We start from the raw sequence: 21,525 nt of genomic DNA on the forward strand, positions 1-21,525 counted from the left end.
AATCAATTATGACCAAACCCTAGAAACTAAATCCAGTTTTCATCATAAAAAATTTAATCCAAAAAACCTATTTTGATAGGAGAAGAATCATAACTCAAACAAAACTCCAAATCAAAAGCTATAAACTTCACTACTTCAAAGTTTCCAAACTGTGAAAGAAACTAAGAGGGTGTTTGATTTTTTAGCACTTACAAGTGCTACCACTTACTAAGTGATAATCACTTAGTAAGTGATATCAATTGTAAGTGCTATGGCGTTTGATTTCCATCGGTTCTAAGTGCTTGATTTTAATTTTTATATTAATTCTAAATGTTATAAAAATGAAAAATTGTCTGTTTTAACCTTAGCGTATTTACACATTAGCATTTTATACTAATTCATAATAAGTTCGTTAGTTTAGAGAAAAGAAAATTACGGTTTACGAATGTTATGTCAAAAATATTAATCGTAAATAATTAAGAATTATAAAGGTGAAAGAACTTAGTTGTATCATGGAGTTTGGGTGTTCCATGATTAGTGAAGGAAAAGATGTTAAAAAAAATTAGGAGGAAAACTTAGGTCAATGATGAGTGAAGATAGAGAAGAGTCATAGCGAAAGTCATAAAAAGATTTTGTATTTATCAATTGTTTAAGATTTTCTTTTTAGTTAAAATTATATTGGTAATTACAATATTAGGAGAAGGATAGAATTGTCATTTTTAGCACTTACAAAGTAAGTGCAGAATAATAAGCTCCAACTTGGAGCTTACTATTTTGCACTTACTTTGCCACCACTTAGAAGTGATTTTCACTTATTAAGTGAAAAAACAAACGACCTAAAATTGCCGGCCCGCACTTAATAAGTGAAAATCACTTAATAAGTGCAAAAATCAAACACCCTCTAAGGACTATCTTTATAAGCTATGTGCTCATCATTTCTATGGAAGAAATCATGTTAGATTTCCAGTTAGAGAAACAAAAAGGAAGAGAGGAAGTTAGTGAGAGAAAGATAATGAGAGAGAATATGAGCAGTTGTTTTGCAATACAGTATTTGATAAGATTGAAATTGGGGGTTTTTATTTCTTCCCAAGTATATCCAATTAATTGATTTCTTTTTTCACAAACAAAGAAGGTTTTGATGATGAGCAAATCTTTTCACGACCCTATTTATTTTAGGGGAGTTTAAGTTTCAGAGAGAAACTATGGATTCATTTGAAGGATTTAGAGAGAGAAACAAGAGAAGAGAGGGTAGATTAGTAAAAGCAAAAATTACTCATAAATGCATTTGAAATTCCTAGATGCCATGTAGGAGCCACATCAATCTGGATGAAATTTCCGGATTTTAAGTTGTAAAGGTAGCATTTTTCATAAAAATTTTGGTTCAAAAGCACCAAACTAGTTGACTTTGTAGTGAATTGGGATGCCTCCGACTTTCCTGCCTCTTGTGTAATGGAGTTTCCTTTGATGTTTTTTTTCCATTGTCTTGTATTCAGGGGCGGCCCGGGCCCAAAACACTCAAAGCAGCTGCTTTGCGCCTCATATTTGGAGGCCCAAAACTACTATTTGATTAAAGGCATTTCAAAGAAAAAAAAAAATTTAAGCCCAGCCAAACGCCCAAACCCAATTGAATCTTGGCCCTGCTTGTAATTTGTATTGTAAACCTCTATTGCTTAGCCATCTCATACTTACAGGTTTTTCTATATCATTAATCATATATTCTGCTTTATCCCTAAAAAACCAACATGTCTCAGTTAGAGAAAAATTCAAAGCCTGCAAATCAGCCTTAGCCCAAAGGATGTGCACCTTTAAATTTAAAGGTCATGAGATGGATTATTTGGGCCAGAGTTCATCCTCTTAAATGATCCTATCTAATTTATAGGTCTATATACATACTAAGTGAAGTAGAGGTAGTTCATGGCTTTGGGATTTGTTATTTATTTGTGGTGTTTTTACATAGGTTTATGAGCTGATTACATCCTCTGGATGTATCCAGTTATGTGCTTATTTCATCCTCGTGGCGTTGTATGTTGTTGTAAACTTATGTATACCTAGAAAAACAGGAAAAGAAAAATTACTACATTTTTTGTGGACTCATTATCTTATGTCATGTTACTTACAACCAATGGATATGTACAATTGTACATACGAGAAATAAGAAAGCCAATTCTTGTTAATAGGTTCACTTGGAAACTACGGAGATTGATAAACTCTCAAGGCTATGAATTTATTCGCATCACGCACTATACAAATCCGGCACTCCGTAAAGGTTAGTTGGTTCTTTTTTACATAAAATAGTAACAGTTCCTTAGAATCGAATTAGAATCCTCCCCTTATTAGAATAAAAGAAGAACAAATTAAGAAACTAAATGAAAACAGATGAAATCACAAACCCATAATTCAGAATATGCAAGAATCTCAAGGATATGCAACAATTACTGATTGTATGGCAGGAATAGGAATAATTTCATAGTTACTAAAACCAGCCATCTTAAATAGTTTTTTCCATTCATCTTTAGTCCTCTCTTTGCCTCCTGTCCCAATCATATCCATATCAAGGCTTAGCCTTGCGCGTACAAGATCGTAATTGTCCTCCTCGTCATCTTGGTCTAAAACAATGTCCACTATTATCACCTTCCCTCCATCTGCAGGAATGGCCTCCTTACATTTCTCTAGTATTTTTATGCAGTCTCCATCTTCAAAGTTATGGAGAATGTACTGTCAAAAGAACATAACAAAAAGAAACCAAAGTTAATAACCAAATCTTCATTTTACGCTATCATTAATTTGTTCATTAATGGGTATTAAATGGCCTAGCTACCTTCATAAAAATAGCGTCGGCGGGGGGAATGCTTTTGAACATGTCACCTCCAACCAAGTCAACACCGGCACAGGGTGTTGTTTCAGCCACAACTTGAGGTAGTTCGAAAATTGTACACTTTATGTGAGGAAAAGCCTTGACAACATAGCTCATGGCGGTACCGATACCGCCACCGATATCTATTAAGGATGTAATTCCATTCAAGACTTCTTCACAACCTTTTATGAATGCAGGCATCAACATCTTTGTATCACTAGACATTCCATTGTTTATAAGATGGTTCACCTTCGTATGCTTGTCCGTTAATTCATAACAAGGCAAACCATTAACCTTTTCACAAGATGTGGGACCATCCGCAAACGACGAACACGCAATACTCAATTCATGCCAAAGAGCCATTAGGATCTCGTCTGTAATCATGAGAGCCCAATCAGCTAAACTCTTCTCTTGGTCTCTAAGGAGATATTTAGATGTGTCTGTTAATGAAAATACATCATTTCCTTCAACAATAGTGATGGTTATGAGGTTCATTTTTGCTAAATACCTTAGTAATCTTCTCAAGTTTTCGGGTTTGGAAGAAGCTAAGGATGAAGAACTTGATACTAATTCAAGTAGGGTTATCATGGGTTTATCGGAATTGTGAATGGTATCAAAGATGCCTAATTCAAGTGCACATTTGAGAACAGCAGAATCAACTCTCCCATACATATGGTTCATAACTTGGGCTTGCCATTCTATCTCTTGTTCCTGGCTTCCTTCATAGATCTCCATTGATTTTCTTCTGAAATCTCAAATTTTGATAACAAGAAGTATTGACTTTTGATATAATCTTGAGTCCAATATTTGGAGTTTGATTGGAAGATATAAATAGAATTTGTGACTAGATGATGAGTTTTGGGTTTAAGCTTACCTACTACAAGGTGAAATGCTAAACTAGTGTGTCATTATCTTCATTGGTTGAGAAAGTTTGATTTGACTTTAGTGGATATGTACTTCTTATTAACTTAAGGTTTATTAGTTGTTTGTTTCAAATATCATTATTGGCAACTACTTTTCCACTTCTCTTTCTTAGAGAAGTCATTTTCGAAATTTTGAGAATATCCAATCATGCATCCTGAGGCACTTATTTTAATAGGAAGGAAGCAAAAGAAAACTCTTGAACAACACCCAATGTAGGGAAATTTGTTAGGTTGGGCTTGATATATTCCTTTGGTCTTGGTTAAAGAGACAAGTCAATCTTTATTTGGGTTGTAGATCTACCACGAGCTACCCGTTTCTGTAGAAACATGTGCAATTCTGTACAAATCGGGTGGAAAATATATATAATTTGTGCAAGCTATACTCGATAAAATCTACAAACCAATATGCGAAAATTGTTAAACTCTTTTTCAGAAGAAAATTTGGACCAGGTAGTTTTGACTAACTTGATTTCATATACAATTTTCATCGACGTCTAACGTATATATGCAGAGTTCTGTTTTTTTTTTTGTCAATAATATTCAAACTCTAGTTTTTCCAGTAGAAAGACACTAGTTTTTCCAGTAGAAAGACATACATGTTACGACTCTATCAAAATGAGTTTCACAACGGAATTATTTGCTTTAAGGTACAAATCAACAAAAGTTATTTACAGGAAAGTAATATTTTATTTGGACTCCCATGTAGATCTACAATTCATCAAACAAAATGTAGATCTACACAAATTTAATGGATTTTTCATTTTGCTTTTTTTCCCCTAAAACCCATGGACTCTTTCAACAAAAAAAAGGCCCGGTGTTACGGGGAAATAAAAGATTTTCCGGGGTGTGAAGTTTTGGGTGGAAACAAAAAAAATTAAAATTTTTTGTTTCTCCCAAACAACCAAAACCTAATACTTTTCATCTTCTTCTCTCTTTCACCTATTACCACCATTTCCGGCGACCCTCCATTTCTGGCGACAATTTTTTTTTTGTCCTCTTCATCTTCGGCGAAGCCCCTTCGCCAGAGGCTTCCAGATTCGTGTGGAAACCAAACCAGACGAGTCTGGTTTGCTCTTCAAACCAGACTCCTCTGGATTCAGACCAGATCTACTCGTCTGGTTTGCTCCGGCGAAGGGGCTGCTCCCCTTCGCCGGAGATAGAAGAAATAGAGAAAAAGATAAGAGAGAAGTGAGAGAAGAAAGAGAGAAGAGAGGGTGAAGAGAGAGAGAGAGAGAAAGAGAGATAAAGATGATGAAGTCGTCGACGACTTTTTGCCGGCGACTTTTTGTCGGCGACTTATGAGGTGTGTTTGGTTTTAATTTTTTGGGTTTTCCACCGTCTTTCCCGGAAACTTTTCTGCTTTCTCCAAAACGTTGGCAAAAAAAACCCTTGGACTCATCATAATTTGTTGGGGAGATGTTATCCAAAAATAAAAATAAAATAAAAAAATACTAAAATATCATTATAGTCTATCTTCTATTGAAACAATAAAACATATAACAAGAAAACATAACTTAATCTGAATGCATTGGAAGTAATGGTTTTAAGACCCGACCTGTTTTTTTTTATGAGGAAGACCCGACCTGTTAGTATGTGCATTTTCTTTTTTAACTGAAATCTTGAAGTATATGAAAGAGTGAAAAATATTTTCGTTTGTGGGAAATAAAATTATTTGTATCTTAATACATATATTTAATTTATTCGGAATTATTAGAGCGAGATAATATTAAAAACTCAGTTGTACTCAGAGGGTAAAACAAAAATAAATTTGGTTGAAAATTACTAAAATAAAAGGTATAATTTAAGCATGAGACTGGTCATTAAAATAAAAAGTTTGTGTACCATAGAAAATTGAACCACCTAAATCCCAAGGGATCATAGTCGCTCAGACGTCTCAACCATGGAAGAATCACCACCAATAATTGATCAGTGGTAATTAAAAAACAATCAATTTAGGTTTTTAATCAGGATATTAATAAATAATGTTCCATCTTCAACTGAGTGGTGTTTTCATTTTTCTTTTATTGTCTACATTTAACTCGATTGAATATGAAACGTTTGAACCAAATATACGGAGGAAACAAGTTATTGAGACAAATCAAACAAAAAAACATTTTGAAACCTATAAATTTTGAGTCAAAACAAATCCAGAAGCACTGTGGGCTAAATTCCTCAAAGCTAAATACTTCTCGCATACCGATATCCCAGGCCCAGCAAAGGCTCATCACTCTTGGACCTGGAAAACGATCAGAAAGCACTACAACTTCATTGAAGACCTATCCACTTGGGAGGTACACGCTGGACATGATATTAACATTTGGTCAGACAACTGGATACCAGAGATCAATGGTCGGGTACCGAACAACAACAACTCCAATCTAACCAAGGTGCCTCAACTTATCACGAATAATGAGTGGAGTAATGAAGCCATCAACTCTAATTTTGATACAACTACGCAGAATCTTATTAGAGCCATTCCGGTGAACAGTGAAGGAAAAGATCAACTCAAATGGAAGTTAACCAAGTCGGGTAAATTCACAGTATCTTCGATGTATCAACACTTAAGTATTAATAATATCAACCAGAATCCCAACAATCAGAACTGGAAGTTCATCTGGTCGCTTCCGACCATTCCGCGCATCAAGATCTTCATCTGGAAAATTTGCACCAAAGCTCTCCCGGTTAGAGAGAGAATTAGAAAGTACATTGGCAACACTACTTCATGCCCTAATTGCATTGTCACTGAATCCATTGAACATGCTCTGTTACATTGTGCTCTTGCTAAAAATGTATGGTTCAAACTTCAATATCATATCTGAGAATATTACCTCCATCACAGATTGGAGCTTCTCGTGGGAAGATAATGCCGATCTCTTTTATACCAAAGAAAATATACACTTTTCGAGTATTCTATGGATCTTATGGAAGTACGATGTGACCACTGTTTTCAACACGAAATCAATGAACTTCAAAAGATCATCAAAATGATAGAAAATTTTCCGAGAATCAACAAAAAAACCTGAGAAAAACAAACAAAAAACCAATGAAAAATTGGCAGCCTCCTGCCAATAATTTTACTAAAATTAATGTTGATGCATTGTTTATGAATGTAACATCCAATATGGGAATTAGTTTAATTGCTCACAATGCAGAATCAAAATTTATAGAAGCACAGGTGAAATTTCGGACGAGCTAGAAATAGTGAAGAAAGTGAAGCTATGGCAATCTTATTTGGCTTAGAATGGGCGAAAGAAAAGAATCATAAATCTATAATTATAGAAAGCGACAACATCAATTCATCAAACACATTCACAACAAGCATCATACAGTACACTGGTAATCTCTTATCCACATCAGGAGAATTCAAGAAATCAGGAAAGAATTCGATGCGGTCCAATTCAAACACACAATGAGAGAACTCAACTTAAATGCAGACAAATTAGCGAGATGGGCGAGGAAAAAGAATGCGAGTGTTCCTTGTATTTTAGTCGATAAATACTGTAATAACACTTTTATTAATTAATGTAATGCTAGTTCAACAAAAAAAAAAAATTGAGTTCTTTCATATCGAGTTAGAAACAAATTTTACCCTAATTTTTTGCTTACTTGGGTTAGAGAAGTTAAATTACATGTTACACCTAACCTTACCATTTAGTCTTAAAAAGATTTGACTAAAACAAGGGTTGTTTGTTTTTCGGCCCCCTTATGTTTATGACTAGTTTATTTCGACTCTGTGATTTTCATATATTCTAACCTTCTTATTTATTTTTCGGCCGTTGATATTTAGCAATAGATATTCAATTTTCTATTTCACCCGTTCTTTGAAATGAAAATCTCTCTATGTCCCCTTCTTCATATGAAGAATGGTCACTGTAGAAAGGATGGTCGTCGGTTGGTCAACCGCCTACCACCACTTCACCAATTTTTTATACTTTGCTTTGTTTCACTTCTCTCTTTTCCTTTACTTTTTACTTTTGATCATCTTTTGAATTTTGTGCGGTACGCATCCGAGCTAACTTCTCATGTCCATGCTTGACAAGCTGTCAAAGCAGCATAATGTCGTATCTATTCTACTCTAGAGACTACTGAAGCAAAACAATGTCGTCTCTCCCATTCCATAGAAGATGTTTAGTCAGAACAATGTCGTATTTCCGCTGTCCTAGAAGATGCTGAAGTAGAGTAGAACAAGTTTTTGTTCGTGCTGGAGACAACGACAGCATAGCTAAGTAGCTAAGAAGAATTTTCAAAGCGCCCTGCCCCCCCCCCCCCCCCCCCCCCACACCAAACACGGGCCCAATCGAAACAATTCTAGTAAATATAATAACTACTACGGTCATAAATACTCGTAAAGTGTATGGCTCCACGGAGAATTGGTTGTCCTGGCCATCAATGGTCATTGGTTCGACTCCCATGATGAAGAACACTATTTTTTTTATCTTCATAGGTGGTTCTATAAGCACCCCTACTTATTGTTGTTGGCACCCTTAAGAATTTTATAAGTTCGTATTGTATTTAATAAGGTTTCAAATATTCTAGGGTTTCATGGATTTAGAACAATTCAACTTTGTTTTTTAAACTAGTATGAATGAAATTAGACTTCGTGAACATGAATACCTCTCTTATTTTTAAATTTTTTGTACCGAAGCATTTATATAGTTTTCAGTTTTATACCAAAATAGTTTTCACAACATTATCAAGTTTTATATTAGCCTATTCTGACATGAAATCTTAGTTCTACATGCATCGATTATCATCTCTAACATTTATTATTTGTTCTTTGATCATCTAAGAGTCTAATTACTTAGTTGGTATACTGGTTGCATATCAAAGAAACTTTACTAGAAAATTATTTGAAGCGATCATTAGAAACTTCATATTACGAGTTTGGTTTCGTGAACAATTTAATGTCATCTATATTATTGAATAGTTTTGGATATTTTTTTAATTTATATGTTAAATAAATTTTCAACTTTATGTTAACGTACCACCGGGCCATAAAGTTTGGCACGGGCCCTCAGATTCTCAGCCACGACTCTGAGACACTTCACAGATGTGGAAGTAGTAGAAGCAAAGAGATGCAAACTGGTTGCAGATTTGGGTGAGGTCGGAGCCTGTGTCGAGGCTAAAAAAACTAAAAGCAGAAACCGTGGTCCAAATGGTGGCAGACCATTAGCAGAGCTGCAACTTTACTGGATTGATTCGAAGGACTAAGGACGCAGAGGTCATTCTCAAACACAGCCGAAACATCTTATCAGGCAATCTATTGTGACGCCAGCTATACGCTGCCAAAAATCTAAAAGAGAACCGAGAGCAAAGCTTGACTGGGTTACATCAAAATGAGACTTGCTTCAGCAAACACTAAAAATACAGGAAGAGCATCTCTAAGGCCTATGCAGACGCGACCACTCAAGTCGTGGCCCAACTCAAAACTTCTACAGAGTGTGAAGCGCTCATTAGTCTAGAGTCTTCCGACCAATTTGATAGTTGGGCATGTGCATTGCAATATAGGAAAATAACATTTGTCACCTTTAATTGAGTCCTTTTTATTGCTTTAATGAAGACTTAAGATTGGGTACCGCCGAAATACTCCGACACTCAAAATCAGTTCAATGTGCAAGTAAGAAAGTAAGAAAACAATAACTAAAGATAGAATTCAGACGGGAACTCTTTTATACTACAAACTTGGGTGGCACTTATAGGTTTGTGAGCACGACCGACAACGGTCCTTGGTAGCCACGTCGAAAAGTCGTACAAGTTCCCGTGATTGTATTTATTGTCAGTAACTGCTCCAATTAGTAAAATGGGTCTTTGGCGATATCGGGGTTTCCACGTAAATGTTATTCTCTCGAGCAGATCAAAGTTCAAGGTGTCGAACTTACTTCTGCAAGCCACTCTTTTATGTCTCTCTGGTTAAAGCAGGACTCTGGGGCGGAACTTTACTCAGATCCACCTCCCCACTTGCCTCTCTCTATATAAGAGTTTAAGGTGCTGGGTAGACTCGCTTCGACCTCCCTACAATCTATGCAGCTAAAGTAGGGTACAGGTGGGTCCACTTACTAGCTCCAACGGGGACTCATTCTTTGTGCCTGCGGGTTAAGTTGGCATTCACCACTCAAGTCAATCTGTTAATATCTTGACTTAGTCAAAGTTGATCAAATATTGACTCAACAACAAAAGATAGATGTTTCCATGTCTTCCTATGTTCAAGCATCATTCTTGTCAGCAGGATTTTTTAGGAGGCTCAGACACCTATTGAACATCCCTGAAGGATGGAACATGAAGAAGGCGGCAAAGGTATGGAGGAAAATCTGGGAAATAAAAGAAGGAGATCTCTAAAAAGGGGAGACAAGGAAGCAGTAGGCATTAAGAAGAGGAGACAACCCGCTCTTGGACTTAATAGATGTTGCATGCTCAATGTAGAAATCTTGGACAATTATTTTGATGAACTGCCACTAAATCAAAAATAAATAAGAGAGAGAACGGGATGTTGTCATCTACATAACAGGTTTACCAAGCCATCCTGGCATGGGGGTGGTGGGAGATTGGAAGTGGTGATGCCGTGGTGGTGGTGAAGATGAAGGGTAAAAACAAACCTTTTAATTTTTAGGTCTACAAATGAATTCGCTCTTTAAACTAATTCTGTCGGTGAGAAACTATAATGCCCGAAAATCTGCATGCCCATCAACCAAAGTCGTATTGCTCCAAAAGCACAGGCGTTTTATTCTTTTCTGGATTGAACCATGGGTATGTAATTTCATTACATAGGTGTCCGGTTACAAAATGATAGCAGATTTAATTTGTACCTTACAAAGAAAGGGTAACATCATCTGACACTTCTGTTTGTTAATCTTGGTCCAAGACTAAGATTTTTTTGTGTAGTATTGGTTCTGTATTCACTAACAAATCTGACCGATAGAGTTTGGATTCCTTTTCGCGCATCAGCAGTAATTTCTTTGAAGTGAGATCCATAGAGTTTGGGCTCCTTTTTACTTCACATGAGTGCCAAATTTCACAAGGGATTCATAAGGGACTCCGGCACAATCTGACCGAACTTTTTCTTAGAACATTTACCAGCTTCCCAGCTAGGCCCTTATTTATCGGAGAAAGTACAAGAAATGCCTGTGTTACCAGCTTGTCCAATCCTCCCTATCCTATGAATGTAATCCTCTGTTGTAAGAGGGAAAGTGGGAAACTATAGTTGATCGCCACTTCAACATCAGGAATATCTAATCCCGAGCCGCAACATCAGTGGTACTTTGAGCTTTATCTCCATGTACAGAAATAACTTCCAACCCCTGTAATGGAGCAGATTTTTGACAAGACTTGCTTCCTTCTTGTACAGAACAGAAACCAATACTCTCTTACTTTTTGACTTATGGTACTTGACTGACATGGTTATCAGTCGTGCGTCGCATGCTATATCATTCAGAATATTTACTATCTGCATTAGATCGTGGTTTGCAGTCAAGTCTTCTGAACCCACAACCACCATAACAGGATTGAGATCCATGATTTCTTGAGCCAGTTGGTGTACAAAAGGTGACCATGTTGCACCGAACATTACCATCTGTCGTGCTGAGCATGTTTGGCTCAATATGGACTGAACTTCTGGTCCATATCTCATATCAAGCATTCGATCTGCTTCTTTGAGAACCACAAACGATACCTCCTTTAGACAACAAAAACCTGACACAATAAGATCCTTCAGTCGTCGACCAGGAGTCGCAATCACAATATTAACTCCGAACTTGAGTGCAGATATTTGAGGTCCTTTGGAGCTCCTCCATACAAACAAACTGAAATGTCACCGCATGAGTTCCCAGCTTCCCCGAGAACATCAGCAATTTGTTGAGCTAACTCCTTTGTTGGTTAGAGTAGAACACAAAGAGGATTCTTTGACGCTTTGACGTTCTATTTTTACGCTTCTGCAAAATATGCACGAGAGCTAGAGTTCCAAAAGCTAATACTTAGCCTGAACCAATAGCCGCCTCAATCCCTATAAGATCTCGACCATCAACAAGGCCAAGCATGAGCTTGAAGTGGAGAATGTTGACTAAAACCCTTGCAACATTCAAGTACTTCATCAGAAAGATCTATCTCTGTAAAAGAACTCAAGGCTTTGTACTTCAAATCCTCAGTGTTGTTTCCAAAACAACGGTTTTACTCACACTTTCAATCTCTATCTTCTGTAATGCTTCTTCTACTTCTGTATTTACTCTCTCTACTTCATCTTCATTCGTTTCTTTACTAATAGTCTTATTCTTGTTCTTCTTTGGATCTTTTTATTTACGTTTTGTAACTTCTAGGATTCCATTTTCAGCTTTGTTTCTACTCAAGTTTTTCTTTTCCCGCTTTTTCTTCTTCTCGATGATTTCTAGGGTTTCTAGTTCTTCGTTTAATCTCGTTGCTACTTCCCTTTTCCTCCCCATAACTAAAAGAAAACTAGAATGTAGAGAACCGGCCTTTATAAACCATTAGCAAACTACCCATAAAACAGTTTTCGTCAAGATTTAATTTCCATTGATACTATCTGTCAATTACTTGCTGCTTTTATATGTTTAAATTTGTTATACATAAGACCAACTGACCAAGACTACAGGATATGCTGTACAAATGTGGTAAATTATGGTGCTGATATCTATAATAACTCAAGAACCCGTGTTTAAATTTTAAGCACGGCTTAACAAATTGTGTTTTTTTTCTAACAAGGATTAGGGTAATCTGTTGATGCTTAATGTCATTAGTATTACAAACAGTTTTATAACAAAAGCAAATATTTCTCTAGAATAGAAATTTTTGTCCTTGATTTCACAGAATATGGTACAAAAGGTAGAATGCTGCAAACAACTAGATAAAAAAGGTATATACTTGGAAACTTTCATCACAATTTCTTGTTAGGACAGCAATAACTAACAATAAAAGAAATTAATTCGAAGGCAATTGTAGTATTTGGAACCGACCTACGACCATCAAATGATTGCGATATGCTAAGCCAACATTTCGAATTTCCACAGCTTTAGATTATATAAATGTTGCCAAGAACAATTCCTTCATTTACTAGAAGCAGTATAAGTTTTCTATTCAAGTAAAACTAGCTCATCAACAGAAGGATACTAACTATAAGAAAGTTTTCTTCGACAGAGACCAATTCATAAAAAAAAAGGCAGAAAGGAACATATATGGATAATTCATTTCTTCGAGAAAGCTCAGAGAATCACGTCAATTCTTTTACAGTGGAGTCGCTCAAGTACGATAATCAACAATAGAAATGTTATCATTCGCAGTGCTAATAGGAAAGAAGTACCTCAAAATGACTTAGTCTGGTATTCACTGTTTGGGTACGTGATCCTCTCGAAGAACCTTCCAAGGACCCCAATAGAACTTCGGTTTCATAAGAGGAACTGCTTCCCCAGGATGTTCTTCCCAATATTTTTCCTGCTCATCATTAAAAATGTAAACTTTAAGCTCTTCTTCAGTCTTTAAGTATAAGAATTTTTCAGAATTTCTAATCTTTTTAGGACTAAATGACACCCCCTCAAACATTATACGTTGAGATTTATATTCGAGGAAATAAGACAAAATAAACTTCCAATCACTGTGTTTCTTCCTATCAGTGAGAGATTACATTTGAGCATTGTGAGAAGTTAATCAGAAAAATATTTCCTTTTTGAAAATTTTAATCGCTATTATATCAGAAGACAATAAGGAAGCTATGAGAGTATTCGAAAGTAAGAAAGTAACTATGTTATTTTCAGGAACAACAACAAAATGCAATATCACGAAAGCTAACAGACCCGCTGAAAGATTAGAAAAGCAAACAAAGAAGATTTGAAAATGACTCTCAAAATGATAACCTAAGAATCTGAGGAAGTATATTGAGCTCCTCCAAATAGAGAAACCCTTTCAGGAAGAAGACAAGACGTACCACCCTACTTAGATTTGAACAAAATGTATCATGTCTTTAGGAATACTAACAAATTCAGAGACATCAGACAAGCTTCAAATTCAACGGCAAGGATGTAATCAATTCAGAGATAAAGAGTAAAGGTTATCTTCACTCAGGTTCAGGCGTTCAGCTCAACCTTAGAATAGATTTTGGGTCAATGAGTCCAACCAGACTCAGAGTCAGGTTAAGAGAGCGCGAATATAAATTAACCACATCTTGCCGAATTTTCTGAAGTGAACAAAGTTGACTTGTGTTCTAGCAATAAATGTTTCAGATAGTAGTAACGGTCATTTAAGCTGATCAATGAAATGAAAGCAACTACTTCCCAAAGCAAATTCTAGAAAGCAACTTAAACGATGCTCTTAGATGCTGATTTATCAAAGTTAGTTCCCGAAAAAGCGAATTTCACAGTAATTCCATAGAATTTGAGTTAACTAACATTTAGAACGGAATCTCCTATCATTTACAACATAAAATTTGTGTTATCTAACATTTAGAATGAAATCTCCAAGATTGAAGAATTTTACGCAGAAATGAACAATAATGAATTTTCCTATTAACTCCATCGATATAACTGAGATTGTACAGGAACAATTCAGAACAAACATTGAAGCTTCAAAAAAGGAATTTGGGTAGGCTAATTAAACATCAAACAGAAAAATTGGATCATGAAAAATGGTGGGTATGAGATCAAAGAACAAAGAATGAAACTAAAATTGGTGGGTAAGTGATTAAAGAAGAAAATTAACAGAAAATTAGGAAAAGTTACAAGAATTATACCTTATGGAGTTGTTCTGTGATTGCAGAACCAATGACTCCAGTATAAAATGCAGCAACATATATAACGATTAGAGGTTTGAAAGATTTGGGACGTCTGTAAGGATCGATCATGTCCCAAAGAATTGTTTTCTCCCACTTGTTGTATAGATACTCAGAATATCTCTTCCATAGATAAGTAGCCATTACTCCACAGGGGTTCAGAACCAGTGAAGGACAACGTTTCAAAGGGGAGGGAGGAACTAGGGTTTAGTCAATTGGAACTTATAGAAACCCAAGATATGTGTTCTGGTTAAATTAAATCGAGGCGAGAGATTTAGATGACTATATACCCTTATTGGTTCGTTCTTTAGTGCATTTCGTCGAACAGATTGTTGGCGTCTTTTAAGTAATGGCACAAGGGCATTAAAAACAGGCCTACCTAGTTACAGATGGTGGATGATAAGGAGAGGTTGTCTTATACCATTCGTGCCCTAACTTACTCTTGATTCAATTCCACCAATCCTTCTTCCACCGAGAAAGCACAACAGATTCCCTTCCTTCTGTCCGTGGGTTGGCTGGCTATCTTCTTCTACCAGTTGATCTTCTTGTAAGGGGCATTGGTCGGCTTCATTCCTATCCGAACAGCAAGAAAGGATCTAGCATCTAGGGCAAGGTGAGCCGGTTACCAAATAGGGGTGGGAAAAAGATCCCGAACACCGCTACCCGTCCTGTTCGACCGAGATAAAAAGTGTCCATGGACACCCGATGGTCATAACGGTCAGTGTCCGACCGGCCCGAAAGAATTGACAGAAGGTCACGGTCAAAATTCTATTTCGAAGGACCGAACGCTAACCGACCGGTACGAGTTACCGAATAAGTTGACCGACTAAACTGTCCTCATTTTTAGAAGTTGACAGTTGAATTTTATAGACATATTCGTTGATTATAGTCATATAGTCCTCTGGAAGACCAAACATTAGTGTATGGCTTAATTATATCTTGTCAAATGATGATCAACTGTGTTTTTTCTTTTTTATATTTACTTTTGATTTCTTGGCTAAACATCTTCATTTGTAAGTAATTTTGTTTGTGGTAAAATATAGTTCTGAATTAAGTAAATTTATTGGAAAGTCCGGACCGAGACCGTCCGGTGTCGACTGGCCCGGTAAAATAAACGGTCTTGAACGGTCAAGGGACAAAGAATTCTTGAGATTGACCGTCCGAGTTCGCCCGAGTAAATAGGTGGTCACCAACAGTTTATGTCCTAGTCGACCGGTTCGATGAAGTTAGAGTCCGGTACCGACCGGTCCGGACCGATTCCCACCCCTACCAAGGTACGAGGGGGGAATAAATCTCTCCTAAATGGGCAATTTGTTCTGGTCCAGTGAGCTTTCGCGCAAACCTGCTCCTAATGGGACGGGTTTTACCAACCTATATGGATGAAACTAGAAAAAAATGAAAATTGAAATAGATGCACAACCAACTACCCGAACAGTTACTAACCACTCACTCACTTTATTGATGCGATACTTTGTGTTAACACCCATTTATGTTATTCTTTTGCAAATTTAGAAATACGAACTTTCAAACAAAACAAGTTATATAAATTGAATTATGTCGGTCGAGTGAGCTTTTAACTGTCGTTTGTCGGGCTTTGACATCGTATCGTAGTCTCAAATATTGATGTTTGTTAATAGGATGGTGGGGACCAGCCTTCTGAGATGTCAGTGATACTGTTCACTTTGGCCCATCTGGGCCTTACGATTTTTAAAAGGCCTCACTAGGGAAGAGTGCTTAACCTTTTAAGAAGAACACCACACTCCGTTTCACCACCGCTGTGAGATTGCTTTACAACAATGCTAGCGTTGTAGGTGTTGTTGCAATTGTTAATTACTATTTTATAATTGTTATGTTATCGTTAAATAACTGAAACAGTTTTAGTTACACAAGAAAGTTGTTCCCAGGTGGGGATGTCATGGTTTCTTTATAATGTAGCTCTCGTCTTCCGTTCATGTGCTATTGCAGGATAATTTCTCTATTCTTTACTTAGACCTGATTCTTGTGTGCAGCTTGCTGTCTTATTTAAGAAAACTAGCCAACAATTTGAAGTAAAGGTAGGAACTGCAGCGAACTGCCGAAATTATAAATGTCAATCGCCACAAAAACAGTCCTAGTATCTTCTATGTTCCAAAGATTAACTCCAACGTCTTATAGCAGGAATGTATCATTGTTGTACAACACGACAACAACTCAACAAATATCTTATTTACCACGCCATTGACTTCATTTTCATCTAACATTTGATCGGATAATTTGAGGATGAATCTAAACTAATGCGTAAGCATTTCCTCACGTAGTGATAATCTGATCTGCAAGAAAAATATACCTAAAGAAAAGAAAACACATATTCCTAAACAAAGTAAAACAGAAGGATTTAGAACTTTAACTTTATAGTGGCAATGGATTTTTATTGTCGATTATCAGCAAACCACGTCCACACCTTACATTTCCATAGACTGTCTATAAATAATAGCAGTACAGCCAGTAGTTACATTTTCTTTTTCACTTGAGAATTTCAAACTTAGATTTGAGGTTAGATATCATAACTGGGCATTCTCCCTTCTCGCAGTACTCGGAATACTCCCCACCTGACAAATCAATGCCTTCAAATTTGGTTCCTGATGTCTAAACAAACAAGAAATAATAATTTCAGAGTTAAATTTCTGAAGAATTCATCACTTAAAATCTAAAAACTCAAGTAACTATTTCAACAAACCATCATAGTGAATTGAAACTTATGAAAAGATGAGAAGATGTTTACTCGGGTTAGTGGTCACAAGACTCGCAGTCGCAACCAACAGACTTATGTTACTTTAGCTTTCAAATGGTACTAGAGTTGTCAAGACGATCATTTTTGGAAATTTTGTGAAATATTTATGAAATATAATAGTGACGTTTAGATACTAGTTTCATACAAGGAACAAGTTGAAGAGAGTACAAGTTCAACGGTGTGGCATTAAATAGCAACATGCTTAATGAAGTCATTCCAATCTTCACGCCATCCATGTCTGACAGTATCACAACTGCCGAAGGGCGAAATATTGAATATGTAAGTATGTAAACAGAGTCAAGATTGATTTAGAACTCTAATTAATGGAGCTTAAAGTTTTTAAACACAACACTCTCCAAACTCAAAAGTCAAATGAAGTGTTTCTATTGGTTTTCCTTTAGTGCTACAAGCTATACCAGTCTCTCTTTCTCCATAGTTAGAGTTGATTTTCAATAGCAAGTGCCAGAAATTTCTAGTGCTTACTATCTGCATTCTGAACCTAAACAAGCACCAGTCTTTAGCTTCTTGTGATCCTAATTTGTAGTGAAAGCTGAGATCTAGCTTAAGGCTCAGAAACTCCCTCTGAACTAAAAAGGGGAAGGCAACACGGAAACTAATTCCTGTTGCAATTTTTTGGAACTTATGGAAGGAGAGGAAACAATCAAATCGTTATGGCGAAGAGAGGATCACTTGAAGTCACCAGCATAGCGATCAAAGGAACCCTATTCCATTGGAATAGAATACAAACCAAATTCCAGCATCTTTTGCAGATTTTGTATTCAACTAAAAGGCAACAGTGAAGAAAATGTAATTTTGCTTTCTGAGGTTTTCTAACCTCAAGCCTAAGGGCACAAACCTTTTGTTACATTTCATATATGAAATCAAATCTTTGAAGAAAAAAAATCCCAACTGAACTTTACATGGCACCTTTTCTAATACTAGCCACATTAAAACTTATTTAGCCACAACTCATACCTAGTTCCACATGATACGTGATCTTTTCTTGGCATTACCTACCCTAGAGGCCTAGACCACCCCAAGGCGAACCAATAAGACAAGGTGCTATCTTATAATATGGTTTGAAAGGTCTTCCTAAGCAATGTGGAACTAAGCACAACGCACATCAGCCGTTCGAATCTTATCGGAATGATCTAGAGTTCAATCAACTTTAGCCTATGATACTGTATACAGATTATCTGATTGTTCCATTAATTGCTATGATGACAGATGCAAATTATGCACATTGTGTACTATGTGTATATTACACTTGTTATCCATCATAATGAGCAGGTCAAATTTTTCGAGTTTCATCCACATACCTCTTTTCTAGGCTTATGACTCAAAGTACAAATTGGAAAATAAATGGTCTTTAGCATCTTCAGTTGACACTTAGTTTAACAGTTTAACCTCCTCTAAATGTATAATTTGGAATGCCCAAATCATGTTTGAGTTACGACAGATCACAATTCCTCAAAAAAAAAAACACGATGATGGGAGGTTAGAAATGTTCGTTTGCCAGCACCGGAGATTTAATTGCTTATACATATCCCATAAAAGAAAATGAATGTTATTAACCTACTAACGAGACTCGCTATTGAGTATAAAACATGGTTACTTCAGGTTAAAAAGTAAAGCGGAAAAGTACTTCGATTCAGGCACTACGTGTTCCTTGTAAGCTGGTTTTCGAAATCAAAGTATACTCATATTCTGGTATATTCGTGTGAAATATCCAAAACAAGAAATTGGGTACTAAAAACATTCAATATATGAGACATGCTTGAAATAAAAGCACTTACAGATTCCACTTTCCATCCATCACCAAAAGAGAAATCCACTGGCTCAAGGCCTCTGCAGTCGAATACCATTACCGGTGCGTATTCTCCCATTTCACTAGCTTCAAGTGTCAAAGGACGGCCTTTTCCAGGAATCATTGTAACATTTCCTTCTCTTCCACAAAACTTACACTGCGAATTAAAAAATAATAATTAAAATAAACCAAAAGATAGTTCATTTGTTGTCATTTGATGCAGGGCCGTGCCTGAGAATTCGGGGGCCCGGTGCCAAATTTTTTAGTTGGCCCCCCTTGTATAAGCAAACGTAAAATCTAAATTTTTTTACGCATTCGGTTGCTTTTGTGTATGTCAAGGTTGTGGCTTACTTTTTCATCTCACACATTAAATTATAGTTTAGTTATGAATGATAATGAGAGTTTGGATAGAGATTCATATGATAGAAAGAATGAGAAATTTTAGAGAGGATAAAAAATATAAGGATTAAAAAGAAAATTATGTGTCAAAGAACAAATTGCGTTGCGACAAAAATTATAGAAATATCATGTCGCAAGAGAGACTGAGAGAAAGGAGATATGTGATAGTTAGAGAATAGTTTTGTTCTTATTGGCTTTGGGATGAAAATACTATATATTATAACATTTTTTTTTTGTTGACATGTATATTATACCACTTGAATCATTGACCATTAACGTTTCAATGTGACCTCTTCCAAAAAAATTAAGAGAAAGTGCTACCGGTAGCACTCGAGCCCAAGACCTCTAGCCCAAGAGATGAACAGTGCACCAGCTGAGCTACTTCACAACTCATGCTAATCCTATAACCTTCCCGGTTTAATAGGGTTAATAAATGGCCAAAAACTTAAAAATGGCCCTTTGTGGTGGGGGGCCCTGTGTGGGCGCACGGCCCGCACCCCCCACTGCAAGGCCCTGATTTGATGATAAAACCAGTTAAAACTTGAAAAGAATTTAAAGATTTGGAATGAAACTAATTGCTGATTTAGGTGCAATTTCAAAGGTTTCATTACATGAATCTAAAATTAAAAAAAGAAAAGAAGTAAAGTTAGACTATCCAAAGAACTATCAATTGAGAGAGAGAGAGAGAGAGTTTGACCAACAACTGGTAGTGCATCTACTCCGCAATACGGAGGTCTCAGTTCGATCTGAAGTTTACATCCAAGATTATTGAACTTGAGTATAAATTTAGTAGTTAGATGGGCTTTATGCCAGTAGTTTGATTGCGCTTTAGGCTAGTAGTTTCCGGAACTCGAAAGGTTTCAATTTCGTAATTTTTTCTTCTTTTGAATTGTCAGCGTTCCTCGAACCCTTGACCTCTAAGATGGAAGACTAAACTTCTTACAACTCCAGCCAAGGGTTGTTGGCAAATTTCGTAGTTATCGTGTTTATCACATCGTATAGATGTATCAATGCCTTTGTAATTACTATTGTAGTCAATATCCAAAAAAAAAAAAAAAAGAGAGAAAATTTGTGTGTGTGATGATTGAAATGAGGAGTTAAAGAATTAGCTAAGAGAAAGTAATCAAACCTTCTGAACAAGATTAGTAGTTGCTCTTCCTTTTGGAAGAGGAACTGTTTCACCCAATGTCAAACATGTCTCTTTCTGGCTTGATTCTCCACAATTTCCACATTTCATCTACACAAACCAACAAATCAAACAACTTCATTTTAAAGTATTCAAGAAACAAGAACAAAAAGAAGAACTTGAAACCCTAAAAAGTGATTGATTCAGGTAATTTTTTTTCAAAATATAAATAGATTGAAAAGAAAAACCTTGAAGTAATAAGCGAAGTTTGGATCATCACAGCCTCCTTGAGGTTGAAGATCAGTTAGATTCTCGAGTTCCGCAGTGATCATCAACATTAGGTTCACCATTTTCTGGATTCTTCACAGAGGAGACCCACTGGAGAAGTTATCTGGAGCGACGACAACCTTCAGTCTCGGAATCGGATTCTTCGACTATAAAAGGGCAACTACTATGGTATGGAAGGCACAAACCCCACAAACATATAGATGGCTGTGGGGAAAAAGAACTCGGTGCCTTTATTGGCGCCCTTCCTTTTTTTCACTCAGGGATTGCTTTCTCTCTTTCCGCCCCACGGACTAGGCAAATCTGAGGGCACTCGGACTAGGCCTAATCCGTGATGGGCTTGAACTGCACGAACTGAAGCACTAGGTAATCCGAGAGCACTCGGACTATCTGTGTTGGGCTTGAATTGTACGAACTAAGCCAGTCTAAATGCCCTCAGTCTACTTGATCTGTGGGGTTTGGATTGCTTAGTTCGAAACTAAGAGAAATGCCCAAAGTTAAGGCGGGCTTGAATAAAAAGGAGGGGCACGTTTAGAGCACCAAATAAAACTAGAAAAATGGGAGCATTAAGGTGTCGTTGGGCAAATAAAAGTAGCAGTACTTTTACTTCTATCGTT

General features: G+C 36.5%; 3 protein-coding genes and 1 pseudogene across 3 annotated transcripts; all 4 read right to left on the reverse strand.

Annotated features, from left to right (window-relative positions):
- Positions 1-2,284: 2,284 nt before the first annotated feature.
- On the reverse strand, positions 2,285-3,895 carry LOC147543781 (scoulerine-9-O-methyltransferase 2-like). The gene is made up of 2 exons (XM_086637756.1): positions 2,798-3,895; positions 2,285-2,694 (listed from the first exon to the last, which is right to left on the reverse strand). The coding sequence occupies exons 1-2, from the start codon at positions 3,566-3,568 to the stop codon at positions 2,395-2,397; spliced, it is 1,071 nt and encodes a 356-aa protein (XP_086493882.1). The 5' UTR covers positions 3,569-3,895; the 3' UTR covers positions 2,285-2,394.
- A 6,765-nt stretch (positions 3,896-10,660) lies between these two features.
- On the reverse strand, positions 10,661-11,907 carry LOC147543782 (DEAD-box ATP-dependent RNA helicase 5 pseudogene; annotated as a pseudogene).
- An 847-nt stretch (positions 11,908-12,754) lies between these two features.
- Positions 12,755-15,136, reverse strand: EMB2752 (embryo defective 2752). Its single transcript, XM_086635062.1, has 3 exons — positions 14,943-15,136; positions 14,483-14,896; positions 12,755-13,191 (listed from the first exon to the last, which is right to left on the reverse strand). The coding sequence occupies exons 2-3, from the start codon at positions 14,663-14,665 to the stop codon at positions 13,084-13,086; spliced, it is 291 nt and encodes a 96-aa protein (XP_086491188.1). The 5' UTR covers positions 14,666-14,896; positions 14,943-15,136; the 3' UTR covers positions 12,755-13,083.
- Positions 15,137-16,894: 1,758 nt separating this feature from the next.
- Positions 16,895-21,153, reverse strand: LOC147543784 (uncharacterized). The gene is made up of 4 exons (XM_086635064.1): positions 20,872-21,153; positions 20,627-20,734; positions 19,088-19,255; positions 16,895-17,146 (listed from the first exon to the last, which is right to left on the reverse strand). Exons 1-4 carry the CDS (start codon positions 20,971-20,973, stop codon positions 17,024-17,026), a joined length of 501 nt encoding a protein of 166 aa, XP_086491190.1. The 5' UTR covers positions 20,974-21,153; the 3' UTR covers positions 16,895-17,023.
- Between the last annotated feature and the right edge of the window lie 372 nt (positions 21,154-21,525).

Source organism: Eschscholzia californica, unplaced genomic scaffold, assembly GCF_041429995.1.
Source record: "Eschscholzia californica isolate CP2 unplaced genomic scaffold, dmEscCali1.0.p SCAF_4, whole genome shotgun sequence".
In the NCBI taxonomy this organism is placed as follows: domain Eukaryota; kingdom Viridiplantae; phylum Streptophyta; class Magnoliopsida; order Ranunculales; family Papaveraceae; genus Eschscholzia; species Eschscholzia californica.